The sequence below is a fragment of the Ambystoma mexicanum genome, chromosome 3p, assembly GCF_040938575.1.
Source record: "Ambystoma mexicanum isolate Mex_15411 chromosome 3p, UKY_AmexF1_1, whole genome shotgun sequence".
Classification (NCBI taxonomy): Eukaryota; Metazoa; Chordata; class Amphibia; order Caudata; family Ambystomatidae; genus Ambystoma; species Ambystoma mexicanum.
Window position 1 is genome coordinate 31,238,610 of NC_090925.1, and position 22,747 is coordinate 31,261,356.

The 22,747-nt window shown below is 45.4% G+C and overlaps 1 protein-coding gene across 2 annotated transcripts in view; it reads right to left on the reverse strand.

Moving 5' to 3' along the window:
- Positions 1-22,747, reverse strand: part of LOC138580098 (ephrin type-B receptor 5-like) — a 761,617-nt gene that overhangs the window by 86,913 nt on the left and 651,957 nt on the right. For both annotated transcript variants that reach the window (XM_069650378.1, XM_069650379.1), the window contains 3 exons: positions 14,720-14,967; positions 5,108-5,323; positions 4,358-4,507 (listed from right to left, as the gene is read on the reverse strand). In XM_069650378.1, the coding sequence (XP_069506479.1) occupies positions 4,358-4,507; positions 5,108-5,323; positions 14,720-14,967 (614 nt within the window). The remainder of the gene's footprint in view (positions 1-4,357; positions 4,508-5,107; positions 5,324-14,719; positions 14,968-22,747) is intronic.

The window sequence follows — 22,747 nt, forward strand, 5'->3', positions numbered from 1 at the left end:
GAAACCAGGGTTGGACTCCCATCCCCTGTATCAATTCAGGAATATTTTGATTAGAGTTCTGATTCAGCATAGTTTTGTTCAAGGTATCAGAAAAGTCTTTTTCAACCACTCTGTCTTTCTCTGGGATACACCAAATGTCTCGTCCATTGCATTTGGCTGATAATTCAAAACAACTTGATGTTTTCCACAGTATCTCTCTTGAAAAGATAATTGTCTTTCTTTCATGAACAAAAGTTCAAACCAATATAATTAAGCTATTCTTAGTACATCTTCTTGATGTAAAACACTTTTGTCAGGATAACAAATCAGCTTGTCTTAGTGATGCCACTGCTTGTCAAACAAATGATAAAGTAAATGGATTTTCTTCAACAGAGGTTCCTTCAACACACTTTTTCGTCACAAAGGTATTTAATCAAACCATCTTCTTCCTGGTCCACTCGCCTGCCAAGACTAACCACTATAAACCCTTTCCTGGTATACTTGCCTTCCATGAAGGAAAACTCCTACAACTACTTTCAAACAAAACCTTGATGGCAATATTATTTCCAAGGTTCTCCACACCAATCTATCTTGGAAAGAGGGTTGAACAATGGCTGCTTTTTCTTAGAGTCTCTTGTGAGATATAGGCTTTCTCAAAAGTATATCTCTTATAAGGGGATTTATACCTTGGTTGCTTTATTAAGGTTTTCTCACAACTTTTTGGCTGGTGGTAATGCTGCTTATGAGCTTCTCTAACTGGTAGTCTTAATATGTTTTTCTCGTAGCCTCTTGGCTGTTGGTTATATTGGTTAGAGGCTTTTCTCCCTGGTAGTTCTATTAAAGTATTTTGACAGTCTCTTGTCTGTGAATAACGCTGGTCATAAACTTTCCCCACTGTTAGTTTCTTTTAAGGAGACTTTTGTCTCTGAAACTTTTGTTCGGTTTCTTTGCTTATTCCATATTCAGAAAATGGTTTCTGCTTTGATTCATTAATTGTTCGATATTCAAAATTGTTATATTGTAACAATGTTCTTGTATGGAGCATCCAGGGATCAGCATTTGGATTCAGCCAACTCACCGGTTCTCTGCAGCGGCTCCTTCTTGCTGTCAGGCTTTGCAGGGGACCTCCAGTATTTAGAATGCTCTCTCTCCGGTAAACTGTGCGTCAGTCTTCTGGAGCACTGACAGCTCGGTTGATCTTCTGCAGCTTCAACAACCTGCTGTATGTTGCTCTGGGAGCATGTCTCCCTTTCAGCTGGGCTTCTTCTTAGTATGCCGCTTCCTTCTGCGTGTACTCTGAAATTTAGATTGTTTTCATCCTTCGTGGTGACTTCTGCTGGTGTACTTCTCTCTGTGGCTACTCCTGCACCTCAGATAGATTTGGCTTCCGCAGCTAAGTCACCCTCATGGCCTTCAGTAACTCCATGGCCTTCTTCGTCTGCTTCACCTGCATTCCACAGCTTTTCCTCATTTTAGGATATAAATATCCCGATCAGGTGCTCTGGTCGGCAGCATCTAGACCGCACCTTTGCATTCAGAGTCCTCAATACCTCTGAGCCCTTCTTGCTCTTCCCAGTATTTCTAGCATTATGGGAACTGAAGTCCATAATGGTGACAATAGTTTGTTCTATTTTACAGTAAGCAATCAATAGTTCAGGAATTATAGGGGAATCATGGGATAAATAGGTCTCCAATGTCCCCTGGCATGAGTCACATCCCACGTGATCCTCCCATATGGTACCAGCCCCAGGGTCAGGACCAGGTAGCAGCTTCTTTTCCCTGGCCACATGAGTGGAGGCCTATACTGGGTTTCTAGGGATGAACTCACTAGATCCATCACATAGGCCAGATATAATTTCGATAGTTATAACCATTGTAGGTGAAACTGCGATCCTCACTGTGATTGTCAATTGAAAGGTAAACTCTATGAGAGGGCTTCACAAACAATTAATTGTTGTGATCTAAATCTTCTTTACTAGCCCAGGATGTCTAATCGCCTGCAACTCCTACCCCTTTTTACAACATCACTGCCTGTCCTGAAATCCGTGCATGGCTTGCACCCTCTTACCTGGCAGACACTATCTCCTGCTTCTCTCGTTCATGAAGTCTCTGTTCACGCATCCTCCTCAATCTTTCTTTTTCCCGATACCTATGCTCATCCTCTCACTTTTGCTCCTGCCCCCTCCTTCCTCTGCACCACTGGGATGTGTGAGGAATCAGGACAATTTGTTGCTTCTCCCAATAGGGGAGCCACCCCCTTTGAGGTTAGGGAAGTGGGCCCGCGATGCAAGAGCCTCCCTAGGGGCTGTGGGCAGGTGGGACCTCAATTGGAGCGGCTCCCTTCTTGTTTCCCTGTCCAAACAATACGTTCTGCAAACAACTCCTGCTTTCCCAGTTACAAATATAGCATCCTGCCTGGACTCTATTGGCTTCTGGTAATGGTGAACCGAAACTGAAAGCCATGATCAAATAAGACAGACAGTACTTCATTGACTCTAAAGTATATACAAGAAGAACGTACTGTGAATGGGAGGAGAAGCCCTAGGTTGGGAGGAAGTCCCACACTAGGTGGAAGCCCCACGTTGGGAGGAGAGGCAGTGCTACGCAGAGGCAATCCCTTGCAGCACCTATGTCCTGTAGTGGCAGTGCCACCTTGAGCCGCAGAGCCAGCAGTAACGTGTCCGGTGAGAAGTCTGCTGCTGGAAGGTCTATACCTTGGCGGAGCAAGTGGCTCCATGCAAAAGGAAGAAAAGGACGGAGAGACAACTGTCTTCATGGGTGGCGTGACCACTAACAAACGTTGGTGGGCATGGCACCCGTCAACGAACTTTGAGGTCCGAGAGGAGAGAGGAACCCGAGATCCCAGACTCCTACCAGTGAGTGCCTCTCCCAATGCGAGAAGCACTGTCAGAGGGAGAGACTCTGAACTTGTGGCCAATGAGGTACCCACCAAGTGCAGGTTTCCCAAAGAGGTGAAACCGATGCAGGTACGACACACAAACTGAATGTAATGGGCACCCGGACCCTGCTGGAAGAGAGAGAAAGCGTGATTTGAACTATGTGATTCAAAACTGGAATATCCCCCAGTACGAAAAGCCACTCGAAAGTACCAAGTACCTGGCTTCACTAATCCTGTGAGAAGGGATACTAACAGTGTCAAATCAGGCAAACTAAGCGGCCAAAGCCTGAACAGGCAGGGCAATAAGATGGACAAACAGTGTCAATAGTGAAAGAGGGAAAAGCTACAGACAAACCGCTCTAAGGGCCTGATTCACCGAGTGTTTTCCTATGGGATTGTACCATTGTAAAATGCTTATGTAAATCAGGCCCAAAGTATCAAGAAAACTGCAACACAGGTCTTGTGATGAAACAACGGGGAAGTAAATCTAACACTCTCAAACATTGGCGATAGAGTCCTTCAATTAATGGTGCGCAAAGAACCAGGAAACTTTTCCTCCGAACAGACTGATGTTGAGCAAGTCCCAACAGGGAATGGGGAAGTCTTGTTGTCAAGTCTTGCATGAGGGATTTGGAACTTTAAAAAGATCACAAACCGTTGACTTGTCTAAATTTGGGGACGCCATCTGGGCAAGATCGATCAGATTGAGAATAACTCAATTACAAGTGGGTCAGGCAGTAGCCCATACCAAGGCTGGTCTATAAGCCTCCTTTTTTTAGTTAGACCTTTTTTATGAAGTGGCAGGGCCATTTAGACATATAGGTTTGGCTGGAATACTTTTTGTTTGCACTTGATGTGCACCCTTAGTCTTTTTTTTGTTCGCTGGGAATGTCACTCATAGGCGTATGTCATGGTTTAAGAGTTTTTATTTTCCTTTACATAAAACTCTTAAACCAAGACAAAAAGTTGTCCGACCCGTTCTTCTGGTTCACCACAGATGCCCTACTGCTCATGGCAAACTGCACCACCACTGAACTTCCCTTATGGTCACCTCCTGGGCCAAGATGGTGAACTCTCAACTTGCCATTTACCTCCCCCTCCCTGGCAACCCCACATCTAACTCTTCTGTAAATATGAACCTGTACATATCCAGTCCCCTTGGCCTACTGATGGTATTGTGTCTGGCCTCGTCCTTGATCACTGTACTTGTTTCTCCGCTCCATCAAGCTCTTCTTTCTCCATCACCCTTATTTTTGAGCGAAAGACCTTGGTCCCTCAATAAAAACAATAAGTGCAATAAATACTATAAATACTAGGTTAATTAAAACATTTGTTTTTAGCTCATAATGTGGGTAAATAAATCTATTCTTAATTTTTATATGCACTGGCTAATTAGTCTTGATCCCACTTTACATTTTCCTGTGTGCTGAAATGCTAATCTTATTTCCAAAATCATTATGTCCCCCTCTCATAACGTACCTCCTGATTTGTCATGTCCCAGTATGGCCTCTCGCCATAGGAGATTACTTCCCACATCACAATGCCATAGCTCCACACATCGCTCGAGCTTGCAAACTTCTGGTATTGGACGGCTTCCGGTGCAGTCCAGCGGATGGTCATTTTGCCACCCTAGAAAATAGAGATGAACAGAAGATATAGAGAATCGGCTGAGAAATCCTAACGTGCATTTGATCAAAATTGGATATAAAGTTATTTTTTAATGCATTAAAAAAGGGTTGACGTTCTGATATCCAAAAACAGTAATACAAATATGCTTTGGTGAAGTAGAGGCCAAGTGGAGGGGTAAAATTATCCTAGCTCTTTCAAGATGTAATGCCATATCCTAATGCCTACTCAGGACTTCTGCTCTGGCTCCCCAACACATTGAAGGATTGTGTTAGTGGTTTTGGCAGACATGTAGGTTTATGGTATGATTATATAGCAACATGTATGTCATACAGTAGGTGAAGCAGAAACAAGCTATTTAACAAATAGAAAGGCACCAAAGGCTCACAGTCACAGGGAGAAATGCTGCTAAGAGGGAAATCGTGCCCACCTCCATACCCCAACCTCAATGATAATACATAGGACCCTATACTGACATCAGGGAGGTGATGTAGGATTTCTGGAGGATTAAGCACTATTTGGAGTCCTCAGTAACAGGAAGGCTGACATGCTAGACCAGGATTAAAGGAGCTCTTATGTCTGAAATATGGTCTGGCATCTCACCAGTGTCCCGGCGTATGTGAGGTTGGACGCTTCATCTTCTATGAAATGGGATAGGCCGAAGCCTGACACTTTGCAGACCAAGTTACTGTTGACAAGAATGCTGTGTGCAGCCAGGTCTCGATGCACATAGTTTTTGTCGGAGAGGAAGCGCATGCCCGCGGCGATGCCCCGCAGCATACCCACCATCTGGATCACACTGAAATTGCCTTCATTTTGCTGGAAGGGGCAGAAATGAGAAAGTGCATGAGAAAGAGCCACAAGCCGCGCTAAGACGCAAGTAGGTGTTCTTACGGTCTACACAAGTATACACACTCACTCAGGCTTCACATGAGAATTTCTAAGGAAAAGACAGCAATCTTTCACAAGTGTTAGATATAGCGTCACATGTCTGGTTGATTCTGAAATGTGGGTCTAAGATCTCAATAAAATCCCTTTAGCTTGCAATGTGTGCTGTTTCTTGGGATGCCGGAGTCAGTCTGATTACTACGAGAGAGTGCATCATAAGTATGGCTTTTTGAGGAATAAAGGCAACACATTGTTTAATTAAGGTAACACAAGATGATAAGAGACTGTCGAAAAATATGAACTTTCTCAACATCATCTCATATTGCCTGCTTGAGACTCAGAGATCAGATGGAACACAGGGTACTTTATTTTGTGTAACAATGGACATCTTCAGACTGGTGATCAAGCACTGTGTGGGTTGTTTCATGTACTTACGCATGAGGTACAAATGTCTGGGAGGTTTCACGTGGCTCCTCGTATCCTCTCTTACACAATTCACAATACCAAACCAACACCTTATTATCCACCCAAGAGAGCTCAATTGATAGTCTGAATCCATATTATTAAACCATATTCAAGTATATCCTGTAAAGCACGTCTTCCTTAATATCTGATTGCTAAGGAATGTTTCCTTCACGTATAAATGACAAATCTACTCATGCAAAATGATATCCTTAATGTGATAAACAATTGTATGGATCCATTACATTTAACATATTTTAGTATAATTATTACTCTTCATTTGATTATTTTGAGGATTATCAATATTTTCTGCTGAGCGGGATGTTCGTCAACCCGGTGGCCTCTTGGGTGGGGGGGAGTCTAGGGCGGCGATGATGGACCGGAAGAAGTTAGATCAGGATGGCCTTTAAGGAGGCCAGACGGTTGGGAATGTCCAGACTCTATCGCCGAGATTGACCAATGCTCGACCACCAAATAATGACTCTGGTAAAGGTGAGGATTCAGAGGAGGTTTCTCGAGGAAAAGCAGAGGATTCTGGTTGTGGTGCCCTTTGGAATTTTGAAGAGAGGGATGTGTTCCTTCCCTGAAAGTGTGGACATTGAGATATGCATCAGGATTTGGGAGCAATCAGCCAATATGATATGATATTTTATTTGTATGGCGCTCATACACATGTGTTTCTGAGCATGACAAGGCATGGGAGGGGAACAAGGAGGACAAAACAACGACCTTACTAGGCCCAGTGACATTGAGAACGCAAGAGTGCAGGGGAGAAGGTAGGGAGAAAGTGCAAGGGAGAGAGAAGAGGTGGAAAGTGATGAGCAAGGGATAAAAACAACAAAAACTGGTAGTGCAGCCAGCAGGGTGGCAAGTGCGAGGTTTAATGAGCAGACCGGGGGTGTCTGATAAGAGCAGGTAAGAGGACTGTATGGTTACAGATACAGAACCAGTGCAAGGGTTGCTAGAGGGCTGTGCGAGTGTGTGGCTGGGTGGGCAGTGACCTGGGCCCAAGATCAGAGGGTAGCCAAGTGCAAAGAGCCGAAGCAGACAGATCGAGCAGGCGAGAAGAAGTGCAAAGGCAGAAGCAGGGAGGAAGGTCTTGAGGTGATAACAGAACTGGTGATGGCTTTCGTCAAGTTTCAGAGTGGCAGGGAGGCTGTTCCAGAGGGAGGCCCTAGCCGTGGAAAGAGATCTACCCCCAACTCATTGCTTGGAGAAGCGACTGGCCCTGAGGGAGTTGGAGGTGGAGGAGCAAAGAACTCGAGTGGGAAGGTATTTATGGAGGAAGAGTTGAAGGCATTATGCACCCAGGCCAAAGAAAGCCTTGTGGACAATGCAGAGGGTCTTGAATTGAACCCTTGCCGCCACTGGGAGACAATGAAGAGATTTCTGGGCTGGAGAGATACGATCCCAGGGCTTGAGGCCAAGGACAGGTTTTGCAGTCCTGTTCTGGGTGAGTTGCAGAGGGCAGAGAGTAGAAACAGGCAGATTTAGAAAGAGGCTGTTGCAGTAGTCTATCCTAGAGAGAACCAGAGCTCTAGAGACAGTGAGCTTCTGGGGGAAGGAGAGGAAAGGAAGAATACCTCTGAGGAGGTGCAGTTGGTAGTTTGACTTCTTAGAGACATCTGAGATGTGAGAAGAAAAGGAGAGTGTGGAGTCGAAGATGACCCTGAGGTTCTAAGCCTCACCGGTGGGAACAGGAAGAAGGCCAAGGAAGGCTGGCCAGAGAGTGACAGGAAAGAAGGTTGCAAGTGTGCCGATGAGGAGAGCCACCATTTTACCGGCGTTAAGGCAGAGATCATTGGTGGCACACCATTCCTGCATGGCAGACATACAGTCAGAGATGATGGAGGGAGAAGAGGTAGCTGAGGGAACCCTGAAAGAGAGCTGAGTGTCATCTGCATAGCACTGAAAGTTGGAGCAGAGAGCGGCAATGCAGTGGGTGAGGCGTGCCAGGTATTGGTTGAACAGATAGGGAGAGAGGTTAGACCCATGGGGAACACCACAAGTAGAGAGTCAGATGGAGGAAAGGAAGGACCCAAGTTGGACCTGGGAGGGTCGATCAGAGAGGAAAGAGGTCAGCCAGGCCAGTGAAACGAGCATGTAGTTATTTTTTTTATTTTGTATTAATTGAGTGAGAACTGTGCTCACCTACCTGAAGCTGGTGGTTACATATGCGGACCTCAGTTCTGCCATTGGTAAGAATGAGTCAGTTGTCTTTTAACCAGGAGTGTACTACCTAAAGTACCTGGGCAAACATTGTCTACAATGGGATTGGGAGATTTATCTAGCATCGCTGAGGTCTGAGAGAGTCGCCCGCATCAGAATTGAATATGAAACCAAAGGGGTAGATGAGCAGGGCTAAGGGGCAGAGGAGTATGCCAAATAGAAGGGACAAGAAAAAATATCCATGGGCGATCCCATGTTCAAGGGTTTGTGCGTTCAATTTAAAAGGAAGAAAGTGGATGAGTCACAAGGACTGAACCTCAATCTCTGCTGTCATTTTCAACCATTCACAAGTCCTCTAATACTTCTGTGATTACAGTTTATGTACTGAGAAGAAGAGGAAAGGAAGTCTTCTGCGTGAAGGACCAATGAGGGATTTGCAAGAAATCAGTGATGGCATACTTGAAATCCAGGGAGATCCCAGAAGAGAAGAGTGAATTAAACAGGAGAAGTAAGCAGCTGAAGAGAAGGGGCAACTTTTAAAAAAGAGCCTGGGCAACCGTTGCCAGGAGACCTCGGCTTCTGACTTCGAAAGAGAGAGAGCAGCTGATGCTTAGAGATAAGGTAGAAGGAGGATGGGGGTAGTGGCATTTGGATCATTGTAAGGAGGTGGGAAGAAGGGCACATTATGGGATCCAGTGTAATGGTATCAACATTATTTAAAGAGCTTTTAGTAGCATGCATGGTGGAAGGGATGACGCAAGTAAAATCCCTGACGATTGAAACAGAAATGTTTTGTAACTGTTTGGGCATTGCAGGAAAGAGGGGGCCAGCCCAGAAGGGTTTGGCGGCCAGGGGAGGACATGCACTCGCGGAAGCATCACATGTAATTGCTACATGCGTGATTTCCCAGTGCTTCTTTCCGCTCCCCAAGCTACTCTGGAGGAGAATTATTGTACAAACTATAGGTGCAGACTGGGAATGGAGTAAGGATATTACACATATAAGCTGGAGATAGTGAGGGGTCAGAAATGAGACACAGACACAAAGTTGGAGTTTTCTCGACTTTTGACATATTTATGAAAATTAAAAAGGGGATGGAATGAACACCTATATCTCCCTATGCCAACCTGAAGGTTACTGCCTATCAAACTGAAAGCTAAAGAAAGATGGCCTTGTGTGCAAATATATGACCCTCACACTAATGCATGCAATCAAAATGCATACAGTAAATATGTCTGTAATCACTTTAACCAAAATGTGCAAAAGTTCAAACTCAGTTTTCCCATAAAACAATCCTTGTGACCAGGGTTCGATTCCCTTGCCTTGAGTTAATTCAGAAAGGCTTTTACAAGAGCTGTTTGAACTATGTTGTATTTAGTTCAATGAAAAAGGTTTCTTTCATCCAACAAATAAGTAACGGAAATGTCTCTTCCAAAATGATTACTTAGAAACATGTCAAAAATCTTTTTTTCCATTGGATAACTTTGTCAGGACAGCACAGCAAATGTCTCTTGTGACACAATCGTTTGTCAAAAGGATAAAGCTATGATAAAGCAAATATCTTCTTTCCTAATTACTCTTTATAGCAACAAAGTGTTTTCCTTGAAAACAACTGTTCCTTTCCTGGTTCACTCATCTGCCAGGAATGGTTTCAACTTCACATAAAACCCTTTTATAATAGCAAAGTTCTCTTCTTGAAAACAACTGTTCCTTTCCTGGTTGACTCGCCTGCCAGGAATGGGTTTCAACTTCACACACAACCATTTTATGATAGCAAGGTTATCTTCTTGAAAACAACTGCTCCTTTCCTTGTTTACTCACCTGCCAGGAATGGGTCTCAACTCACACACAACCTTTGTTATAAGCACAAAGTTTTCTATTTGAAGGCAACTGTAACTGGTCCTTTCCTGAACGCCAGGAATTAGACTTCAGCTTCATGCAACTTGTATCTCTTCTGGCTTACTCCCCTACTAGGAATGGTTTTAATTTCACACCACCTTCAATGGTTTCTCTTTTTGTAGCAATGGCAATGTGGGATCCACGTTTCCCCAGACTGGTATCCCCAGTGAGGAGAATTGCACCATTTTTGCCCTTCTTGCTCTGCTTTATATACTCTTGGCTGGTGGCAATGCAGTTTCCAGGTTTCCCCAATCTGATGTCCCAGGTGAGGAGAATTGTACCCTATTTTCACTTCTTTTCTACTTAGTCGGATTTCACAATTGTCTTTTAATTGTAATTGTCTGTTATGGAGCGCCCAGGGTTACATCTCTCTCTAGCTATACTCACCGGCTTCCTTTGGCTTCTCTGGGTGTTTTGTAGGGGAGGCATGGTATCACAAGCAGAGACTGACACAATCAGTACAATTTGTAAAACCTTTATTTAAATGGTTGGGATTGGAAAAACTCCTATTCTACCCTCTAACTAAGATGGGAGTAGCCTCGACCGCAGCTGTAGTGGAGTCTGTCAAATTAAAATGGCCTATGCTAATAAACCTAATGCCTGCCCTATTTCTTATACAAAAAGCGTGAAAAGAAAAAAAATGTCTACAATAGGATCTAAGCCCGCCTGTCATTCCACGATCGAGACTCTTTCTCTTTCTTCCAAAAGAATGTCTTATCCAAAACCTTCCCAAAAGACACCCCTCTGCTGGACTCAGACCTTTCACTACACAGTTCTTTTAGATCTCCCTCTGTTGGGCTCAGATCTCCTACAATACATTTCAACACAAGTTGCAAGGGGGGGGGTCCCTTCTCCGAGCTTATTTCCCTTCGGGTCTAGTTCTGTCGGGCTCGGATCATTCACAATATCTTTCCACACAAACTTCGGATTGCCCTCTGTCGGGCTCGGTCCCCTTATGGATGGCGAAGACTTTCGAATGTGCGTGGCTTATTTGTCAGACGACTGCAGGAAAACTTTGACTCAAAGTTCACACTTCCCTTCTCTATGAATTAATCTTCTTCCTCCTTTTACTTTTACTTTTCATTTGCTTTCTCGCTTTAAACAAAGTACTTTTCATAGAGACTTTCCAGTGGGTTGCTTCCTTTCACCGGACCACTCTGTTACATAGTATCTCTGATTTCCCAGCTGTTCTTTACATCAAAGTTCATTTACAGCTCTGCCTTACTGTGCGTCTCATACACACACGTGCAGCCTTCAAATGTGATATGATGTTGTTACTTCATTCACTATAACACGCATCGGTCTCTCAGGTCTCTTGCCACCTCACCGGCTGTGTGCACTCTTTTATTGTTTGGCTTTTTCTGATTTTCAAGTCAAGGTTAGTACCACAGGCTTGACCTTGCCTCCCCAACTCCGACGTTCTTGAAACACAATGCAATCTTCACTTGTGGAATATGGCCTTTTCAGTCTCTTAAACCACAACCTCCAATAGGGAAGCCTTGGGGTTTTCAGCCCTCTGCTCTCATCCCTTGCTCTGCTCCAGTAGGTGTGCCTTCATCCCAGAAGTTCTGCCCATTCTCGTGTTCTGCCTTGCTCAGAGAGTGTCTTTGGTTTTAGCCTTTTATTCGTCTGAGGAGAGCTAATTGGTATCAGGTGTATGCACTTAGGATTAAGTGCCTGCCTTTGCCTGACCCGATTAGCCATTCATGGCCAGTTTCATGTATGCAAGTCAGTGTTGTTATTCTCAGTCACCCTCTTCCCAGGCCGTGTTCTTGTGTAAAAAAAGGGGGGTGGTTGGGATCTCAGTGCATCTTAAAACATAGGATGGGTTTGATAAACAAAATAAAGGTGATTACCGCATCTCACCATTGGCTATCTCACCCCCACTCTCTGCAAGCCCCTCACCCAGGTGATCATCCTGCACTGTTCCACCCCCAGGAACTGGATCCAAAAGTGATTGCTGTTTCCTGGCCACCTGGATGACAAGCCCCTGCGGTCTAGCGAGTGAGATACTGTTTGGTTTCTCACTCTTTTCACTGTGCTCCGGTGCGACTGCAATGCAGGTGGGGCATCGGGCCACTGCCAGATGCTCATCGGTCCACTAGCATTGTTGACCGCTCTTCTGTGGTTGCTGCTGCTCACGCATCACTTCCCGGGAGCTTGCCAGGCTTCACCGGGTCTTCAGGTAAGCCAGTCTGCTGGCGCGATCCTCCGTCACCTAGGAGTGTTTCTCCCTCTCTGCTGGGCATCTCACATCTTGGCAATCTTCCATGCTTCTGCTTCCTGCTGCACACACTCTGCAGAATCCCGCTACTTCTTCTGCGACCGTGGCTTCCGTTTCGGCTTCTGTTTCTGCTGCTCCTGCCACTCTTCTTCTCCTTCCTCTACCTCTGTTTCTCAGCTGCATCTGACCTTTCGATTTAAATGTCCTGCTCAGCTGTTTAGATTTGAAACAAATAGACTGCACAGTCTGTTTGACATCACCAGTGATACTCATCAACTCTTCACTCCTCTTCCTTGTCTCAGTTCTATCAGTATTCTGGGCATTGAAGTCCATAATGTTTCTAGTTTTCCCAAAGTCAATGTGTTTGAACTGATGGTTAGAGGAAACAGCAGATGTCATATGAACATTATCTGCAACAACATTGAGTTTATGATTTTTACCCAAGACAGGACCATTGTATTCAGGGGGTACCACATGTGATCCATATATTCCCGAAGAGGGAGACGTCTCATGTTTAGGTGGTCTTTCATATATTATGTTTGGGGTTTTCACATTGGTGGGTCTTGCATACTGGCTACATGACCTCAGGTATTTGGATATTATAGAATCTTCCTCCCCACAAAAGGCTGAATACTGCTTCTCTCCTAAGGAAGTTGCCACTTCTTCCCAACAGCCCTCTCTTCCCACGTGATCCTCCCTCATAATGCCACCCCCAGGGTCTCGATCAGGAAGCAGCTGCCTTCCCCTGGTGGCATGGAAGGAGACTTTAGGCTAGGGATCAGTGATGACTCCACAGGATTCATCGCACGATTCAGAGGTCTCCTTTCAAGGAGATTTAGGAACATGGACTGTGGACATCAGGAGGCAAGGGTGTTTTGTAAATCCACACCTGCTCCCGCACTCCCAGGGATCTCACACTAATGGATTCCCATGTGCAGTAGAGAGGAATGAATGAGAGAGGAGTCAGGAAGACTTTTTTTATACACTCCCGTGCTCCTGTCAGCATGCATTGGAGAAGCAGTATGTGGTCACATGAAGCTGCAGAGATGCCTTGTCTGGAATGCCTGACCTCAGGGTGCTGCCACTGGTTTTAATCCCTCGGTACATGCTCAGGACATGTCAACAGAACACAATAAATGCAGGAAGTTGCAACCATTGGAGGCATAAAGATGAAATGAGAACCACATTAGCAGGAGATGGCAGTACAGAGTCAGGGGAAACCATGCAGTCCTGAGAGAACAGGTAAAAAGGCACCCAATCCCAGGCCTCATTGGGGCCCTTACGGCATAGAGGACAGCATACAAGGATGCAAATAGAGTCAGTTGATATGAGAGTTCAGAAGGAGAGTTGGAGAACTGTTATAGGTGAGAAAGTGAGAGCAGCAGAGGAGAGCTATTCAATGTTTTTGTAGAAGCTGTATATGTTCCTAATGGGAACTAAAGCCCATTGCCTGCCTAGAGTCAAAAGACCAAAGAGCCCAATGTGGATGTAACCCAGGCCCTGACTGCAGATAGGAAGTCACTGGAGAAAGACACTGATTGCAAGAGTACAGGACAGGAAGTCACTGGAGAAAGACACAGATTACAAGAGTACAGGGCAGGAAGTCACTGGAGAAAGACGCTGATTACAGGACAATAAACCCAATTCCTGAACAAAACCAGAGAAAGAGAATTAGGTATATTTCCCTGCTGTGGGCTCAAGTCCATAAAGGTGACCCTGGATGCTGGTGAGAATAATGCCAGTAGGAAAAGCCCCAAATGGGGCCGGGGATGTAATTTGTACTGGTAACCATTTTAGGTTTTCCCTCGGGGAAAGCAGGAACCACCAGTTCTTTGCTAGTAGGTGTGTGTTATGTCTACACTCCAGGGGCCCAGGAGAGGAGCAATGAAGAGTGCCTTTGAATCAGGAAGGGGTGGCAAGCCAGCAAGAAAGCGAGATATGAAGTAAGGATATTGTAAATATTAAACCTGGTGATAGAAGGGCTGGAGTTAGGAGGGGTAATGATGCAGAGTTGTAGGATCATATGGATGCTCTTATCCATGGCCGGGTGATCAGAGGAGTCAGAGAATTGACAGGCAAATTAGGCACATGAGCAAGAGGGGTGAGGTAAAGAATGTCTGTGGTGAAGAGGTGATAAAGGAGACAATGGAGGTAACTTTGCAGGTCTGGTGACATTTACTGTGTCTTTGACCACTGGCCAGATGTCTGATAACAAAGGCTGCTGGACGGTGCGAAGGTCATGGAGGGCGGGCTCGTCGATGATCATAAGCTTGGTGTATGAGACTTGGAGCTGTACGATGGTATCAGCAAGGGTGTCATTGAAAGCATGTAGGAGGCCTGCATGAATACAGATAATCCGTGTGAGGAATGAGAAAAGACTGGAGGCATTCCAAGAGAGTTGAGATATATTACGGGTAGCAGCGATACCACCAATTCTGCCAACAATATCCCAGTTCCCTCTCTTAGTCAGGCTATGCCATGCATTACTTTAAAGAAACACACTTAATACCTAGATAAAGACAGACTTTAAACTATTAGACGGATCACATGGCAAACACATATCGCACTCTTACCCTGAGAAATGAGTCCAGAGATCCGTTTTCCATAAATTCTATGACGATCATGATGGGGCGACTTTTGGTCACCACTCCCTCCAGGTGGAGTACATTCGGGTGGTCGAACTGCCCCATGGTACTCGCCTCACTCAAGAAGTCTCGACGCTGCATGTCGCTGTGATCACACTTTAAGGTCTTTATAGCAACCGTGATCTCTCGCTTCCCGGGGAGTGCCAGCTGTCCATTGCAAAGCTCCCCAAAAACACCTGTAAAGAGCCGAATATGATGCTTAGTTCTCTGATTAATAGAACACACACACCAAAAAATGTATTTCAGACAACCTCACTCAGCCCTACAGAAAAGGCATGTATTGTCCACTTTTACTCCCTAAAAATAGCAAATATAAAAAATAAAAATAGGGAGTAAAACTACTTCAAACAAAAAATAGGAAACAGACACGTAGAATCTTGTACCTGCACAGTTCAAAGGATTTCTTTGGAGCAGTAGTGCATATAGTACCACAGGAAGAAAATGCTATTATTCTGGCATGTTTAGAAGAAGTAAACGTATCATTTAGTGTGTATTGAATAATTAATTAAGGATTCCAAAAATATTTCTGTTTTCCAGTTAAATACATTTTTATTCAGATATAAAATACTCCCATTGGGAATTGGACTTACAATTGTGGTTCCTAAAAAACATTTTACTCCCAACTTTAAAAAATAGGGAGTAAAATACTCCCACTTGCAAATCTTATCTCAAACACTGACCAGTAAAGTATTTTCCACCTTAATGTTGACAGAAATATTATTCCTAAGCAACACACAGTCTTTCCTAAGGGATCAACTAGCCTAATGAATAGATTCCTATTACATGTTTAAACATGAAGGCGGCCCTGGGAAGCCGGGCTGTTGCTTTCCTTGATTTTGGATAGAATTCAATATTGTCAATCGCTCGTGATTGTGGTTAAAACTACATAACAAAGGACTTCCTTTGGGCTCGTTAACGCTCCTTATCATGCTACATTCCTCAGCTGCTACAAATGTAAGGCTAGAGGATCTTGGATCAGTGCCAAATTGTATTTGTACCAAAGTAGGACTTAACAAGGCATTATGTTTTACAATGTATGTTTGTCGGATTTTGACACTTATTTAGAAAAAGTTAGAAGTGTTCCTCTAAAGTTGAAGAGCTTGAACTGTCCATGGTTGGCTTATGCTGACGCTCTTTAAATAATGTATATGACTCTAATATGATATGATATTATATGGCATTTACAACGTGCCTGTACACAAGTGTTTCTAGGCGCTACAAGCCAAGCAGGGGGAAACAGAGGGAGGACAAGAACAACGATCTTACTAGGCCTTGTGTCATTCAGACTCTGCAAGTGCGGGTAAGAGGGAAGGGGAGGAGTGGCGAGGGGCCGGGGGTAAGGGAGAAGTGCAGGTAAATCAATAAGTGCAGCCAGCAAGTGGCTCATAAGTGCAGAGAGGAGGGACAGCTGGGTTGCAGATACAGCCTATAACTGCTGGGGGAGCCTGGAAGCAGTGCGAGGGAAACTGGGCATGCAGGAGCCTGGGCCCCGAGTTCAGAGGGTAGCCAGGTGAGGAGTGCATGGATCAGTTGGGACATCAGCAAGGGAGCAGAAGAGAGAAAGCGGAAGTGAAAAGGAAGGCCTTGAGTTGCTTCTGGAACCAGAGGTGGTTCTGCTCAAGGTTCAGAGAGGCAAGGAGGCTATCTGCCCCCAACTCTCTGCTTGGACATGCGTCTGACTCTCAGAGAGTTTGAACGTATGGTTCTTTAGTATCGTGCATGCAATGGATGGGTCCAAATAATCAAACCAACTCAGGAAGATGTCAAAGGTTGCTGTTTTATTAACAATTATCTAAAACAGAGAGGTTACAATGGACATCAACAGACATTTGTGCAGTTCTCAACACATTTCACATAAAACCATCCTTATATGCAAAAAATACTTTAGCAGTGATGTTATACTACGTGGCAAATAAGAAAAACCTATGAGGGATTGTAATACGTTCAAGAGGAATATCTAATTATACTTTCTATAAGGGATTGTGATTGGCTATCTACTATCAGCTCGACAACTTATACCTAGCTCTAAAACATGCCATCTTCAACACTGTTAAGTACACAGTATATCATTGGCTCTAAAATTATAAGGCCCTTCATTATACGGCCTTCAACAATTGGTTGGCATGCTCATGCCATGTCTGGAACATTTGGTTCACTTAGCAGCACGTAAGGTCATACCCAGGTGCCAGGAGGTGGACTTGACTTTACCTCCCCACCCAATTAGCCCAACATCTCTCATCACCCATGCCTTCTGCCATGCAGATTGTCTTTGAACGTAGCCTTGCAAAGTGTCCTTGCCGGTGGGAGAATATGGAAGTACTGGGTTTCACTATCCATGTTCTAGGACTCCAAGCTCAACTCTATTTTCATCCTCAGCTCACATGACAAGAGACCACGATTCTGGTCTATTCTGCAGCATTTAAACGTCTTAATTGAATAAACCTTGGCACTCTTGGTGTTCTATCTTTGCCCCTCAAAAAGGGCTGATTCATCCTTCTAACGTTTATTGCTTTGGAGAATGGATAACCGACCTCAGCTACTTCTGTTTTGATGCCAGGCCACACAGCCCTCCGGGCTCTTCCAGGATTTCAGCTTATTTGTGCTGCAACACAATTCTCAGCCTTTCTTCTTCATGGGTTTCAGCTTAGTAAAATTCATGACACCGATGTCCAGCTTCTATAAAAGGGCGGCTTTGCCTGAAGTCTATTCACTACGTATAGCCAGCTTTTACTTAGTCTATTTGCGTTTCAGCGTCTGTGCTATCATTCGCCGGTCGCATTTTTATAGCACTTCACATGCGTGCAGTCTTCTTTTCGCATATGAAAGATTACTCGATTCTTAACTTCATCATCAGCTTCTGTAAGACAAATGCATTATTTTCAGTCAGTTTTCTCAGTGTGTCATGCCTGTCTCTTGTTCCTCCCTCAGATTTTCATCTCTTTGCGGATACATTTAATAGGGTTTTCTCAGAAGATACCTTTTCTCAAACACTCGCTGCAGAATTGGCACAACTGCTGTGTCAGACATGGCGGAGTCTCCGACTTCCAACATGTAGGAGTCGGCGGGGCGAGATTTCATGCAGAGGCATGCAGATGCTCCTCTACAAGTTGGAGGTGGATGAGCAGAAGACTCGAGAAGGGAGATGTTTAGGAAGAGAGAGTTGGAGGTAGTGCTGTCCCAGCCCCCAAGAAAGCCTTGTGGACAATGCAGAGGGCCATGAACTTGATCTTTGCCGCCACAGGGAGCCACTGCAGAGATTTCAGAGCTGGAGAGATACGATCCCTTGATGATATGATATGATATGATATGGCATTTATAATGCGCCTATACACAAGTGTTTCAAGGCGCGACGAGGCAAGGGGGGGGACAAAGGGAAAACACACAACGATCCTACTAGGCCAGGTGTCATTCAGATCGCGCAAGTGCATGGGAAGGGGGGAAGAAGGAAAAAGTGAAAAGTGCGGGTGTGAGGGGGGTAGAGAGGAAAGTGCAGTATATGGGAAAGGTAGAATACATAAGATAAATAAGACGGCCAGCTGGTGGCAAGTGCAAGGAAGTGCAGGCATAAGTGCTGGCAGGGGACTGTAGGGATACAGAACAGCAGTCCCCAGGTGCAAGGGTTGCCAGGGAGGCAGTGCAGGTGGGTAATTAGCTGGGCCTGGGCCAGGGATCAGAAAGGGTGGCCAGGTAAACCAGTGCAGTTTCGGTCAGGAATTCAGCAGGGGGGTGGGGAAGAGAAAGCAGAAGCAAAGAGGAAGGTTTGGAGGAGCTTCGGGAACCGGAGATGGTTCTCCTCAAGTTTCAGAGAGGCTGGAAGGCTGTTCCAGAGAGAGGCCCCTGCCGAAGAGTGTGATCTGCCACCAACTCGTTTCTTGGAGAAGCGACGGACCCTGAGGGAGTTGGAGGCAGATGAGTGAAGAGCTCGAGAAGGAAGATATTTAGGAAGAGAGAGTTGAAGGTATTGCGGCCACAGACCCCAGAAGGTCTTGTGTACAATGCTGAGGGTTTTAAACTTAATCCTTGCAGCCACTGGGAGCCAGTGCAGCGATTTCAGTCCTGGAGAGATACGATCCCTGGGCTTGAGGCCAAGGACAAGTCTCGCTAGAGGCAGGCAGATTTAGATAGAGACTGTTACAATAGTCCAGCCTAGAGAAGACCAGGGCTCTGGAGACAGTGAGCTTCTGGGGGAAGGAGAGGAAAGGAAGAATACCTCTGAGGAGGTGCAGCTAGAAGTGTGACGTCTTGGTGAAGTCCAAGATGTGAGGGGAGAAGGAGAGTGCAGAGGCGAAGACGACCCCGAGATCTTTAGCCTTGGAGGTGGGAGTAGGAAGAGGGCCAAGGGAGGCCCGCCAGAGAGCTGCAGGGAAGGAGGGAGTGGGTGTGCCGATGAGTAGAATCTCAGTCTTGTTGGCATTAAGGCAGAAGTTGTTGGCGGCACACCACTCCTGGATGGCAGACAGACAGTCAGAGATGAGAGAAGGAGAGTGTTACGCTCACCTGGTTCCCACAGGGGCGTAGATCGAACCCGGACAGCTGCGGCCTCCACCAGCGTGAAGCGTAGGGCAAAGATGACTGTCTGGACGGACCCCCTCAGTCTTGTAAGCTTGACTCGTAGAAATATTCTCTTGTAGATGGAGAAAGGTATTTAGCCCCATGGGTGTGAATGCAGACCCCCCTCCCTGCTCCCGTTCTCCCCACTTGCCACCTCCGATATTCCTAATCAGTGTTCTCACCTTATATTTTTGATTGGTGAGCTCTCCATCCTGCATGGCATGCAGGGGCGCGTAGATACCAGTTACTTCACTGGTTTTAGGTGTTGGGGTTCTGGACGATTATTGAGTCCTGAGTTTGGCACGTTTTTAAAGAGTTCAAAATGTCCAAAGTTCACTCTTGCACTCCCTGTTGATTTGCGGTGGCAAATTCTGTCTGGAGGTTGCTGGCGGCGTTCAGGTAAGAGTCTGTAATACCCAAACTGTCCTGTAAAGGTGCGTGAGAATTGCTCACTGTCTTTTCCTTTTTTTCCTAGATGCGGCGTATTGAAGGATAAAGCCTCCGGTGATAATCAGGTAAGTCTTGTAATATAAGTGATTGTCTTTTTTAGTCTCTTTAGGCTCACCTTGCTTTTTTGTCTTTTCCCCAGGTGTTGAAAATCACCGAAAAAGTGACGGAGGCAGCGCCGAGTCGGAGATGCTGTGGGCTGATGAAAATGGAGCGGCGCTGTAGCTGGGATGCGACGCGTGCCGGAAGAATGTCCCTTTAGGCTCGGAGTGATGCAGGATCCGAAATCAGGTGAGGAATCAGATTAAAGTCTGTAATCTAACCTCTTCTCCTATTTTCCTTTCTCTCCTAGGGGCTCCGTGTTCGAGGTGGGCGTGGCAGAAGGCTGGAAGCAGGTTTGCTGACACGGTGAGCGTCATGCTGCTAAATGCAGAATAACGCGAGGCGTGTGTTGAAGATCGGGCGTGGTTTAAATAGCTTTGAAAGTAGTCCCAGGAAAGAAGTCCCTAGAACCACACCGGAGTGAAAAGTAGTCCATGTGGAAAAATAGCCCCTCCAGGTCTCACGTTGACCTGGATGCATGTGCAGCATGGTCTGCCTGAGGTAAGTCATGACTATGAGCCTGGCGCCTTAGGCGCCAGGACTGATTTCTACTATGAGCCTGGTGCCTAGGGCGCCAGGACTGAACCCAGATAGCCCCTAGCTGAGGCTTCTGAGGTTTAAACAGATGTCCGGATGCCTGCCTCCGGGGCGAATGGGCTTGGTCCAGCTGCCCGGGGGTAGGCATCATGACAGCACTCCCCCCCAAGGCCACCCCTAAGGTTGTTCTTCCTCTGGGCCCTGGTTTGTCTGGGAAGTTCTGATGGAATTTCTTCACTAATCGAGGTGCCTGGACGTGGTCACAGGGTTCCCATGACCTTTCCTGTGGTCCGTAACCTTTCCAATCGATTAAATAAAAAAGTTTAGATTTAACCATCTTAGAGTCCAGAATATCTTTTACCTCGAATTCAGGTTCTCCATCTATTAGGATGGGGTCAGGTGGCTTGGCTAATCTTGTTCCGGGTTGAACTGGTTTTAGAAGTGAAACATGGAAGACGGGATGGATCCGCATACTAGAGGGCAATTCTAATTTAACTGCTACTGGGTTGATAATTTTTTTAATGGTGTAAGGCCCCAAATATCTAGGATTAAAAGTTCGAGTCCCTTTTATGGGTATGTGTCTGGTTGCCAGCCAAACTTGATCTCCAATCTGATAATGGGGAGTGTCACTCCTGTGCTGATCGGTATTCTTCTTGTATTTCTCCTTTGCTTTTTTCAAATGTTCAGTTGCTTCCTTAAAGGCTTGAGTAATAGTAGAATGCAGATTGGTCACTGCTGGCATTTCCAAGTGTTGGGGTGAATCAAGTTCTGAGGTTCGAGGATGATGACCATAAATGGTATTAAAGGGGCTTTGTCCGGGTTCCATAATGTACTGAGTTATTGTATGTGTATTCGGCAATCCATAATATATCCTTCCAATTGCCCTCGGTCTGTTGTAACATGCAACATAGGTATTGTTCCAGAGTCTGGTTGGTCCTTTCCGTCTGACCATCGGTCTGGGGATGGTGACTAGTAGATAACCTCACATTGATTTGCGCTAGTTGGCAACATTTCTTCCAGAATTGCAAAATGAATTGACTACCTCGATCTGACACCAATACAGAAGGAAAACCATGTACTCAAACAATGTTTTCAAGGAATTCCTTGGCCAAAATTGAAGCGGAAGGTAATCCCTTTAAAGGAATAAAGTGAGACATCTTGGAAAAAAGGTCAACAACTACTAGAATTGTGTTAAACCCATTACATGGAGGTAGATCTGTAATAAAGTCTAGAGACAAAGTGTGCCACGGTGTAGGCGGAATATCCAAAGGCTGTAAAAGACCGGCTGGTTTCTTCTTCTGGTTTTTGTTTTGGGCGCAGATCACACAAGACAACACAAAGGACTTTATGTCCTTTCGCAAGGTGGGCCTCCAGATTTGTCTTTTAATTTTAGCTTCAGTCTTGGCAATAACTGGGTGTCCTTCCATCAAAGCATCATGGTAATTGGAGATTACCAGTTCTTGCAGTTCCTTGTGTGGTAAAAACAGACACCCTTGATAGTAGGGTAACTCATTAATGACTGAATAATCTGGGCCTCTTTTGTTCCAGTCCTGCAGGGCTGTTGAATTGAAAAGTTGTTGAATCTTTAAATGAATATCTTCCAAAGTCTGTAAAGTAGTTACACCGAGGATTCTTTGTCCTGGTCTTATGGGTACTGGTTCTGGGTTCGAAAATGCTTCTCCCATTCCTATTTGGGATAAGGCTTATCCCATTCTTGCAACCAGGTCGATAAGTAATCACGAAATCGAATTCGGCGAAGAATAGCACCCATCGGAGTTGACGGGATGATTGGGCCTTGGCTGTTTTTAAATACTGCAGTTTTCTGTGGTCAGTGATTACTGTGATGGTGTGCCTAGCACCGAGAAGGTAATGTCTCCAAGCTTTGAAGGTGGATTTGATGGCTAACAATTCTTTATCGGTAACCGCATAGTTTAATTCGGGGGCCGAAAACTTTCTGGACCAAAAGGCTACAGGATGAAGTTGACCGGTTTCGGGATCCTTCTGGGACAGGACAGCCCCCATGGCTAAACTGGATGCATCTGTTTCGACTATGTATGGAAGTTCGGGACGAGGATGCTTCAAGACAGGTGCTGATGTGAATTTCGACTTCAACTCCTGGAAGGCTCTTTCAGCCTCCTCGGTTCACAAGAAGCGTTTGTTTTTTCGCAAAAGTGCTGTGATGGGGTGTACAACCTGTGAGAAGTCTGGAATAAATCTGCAGTAGAAATGAGCAAAACCGAGCATGCTTTGTACTCCTTTAACTGAATTGGGTAATGGCCATTTGAGGATTGCATCCACTTTTCGAGAGTCCATTCGGAC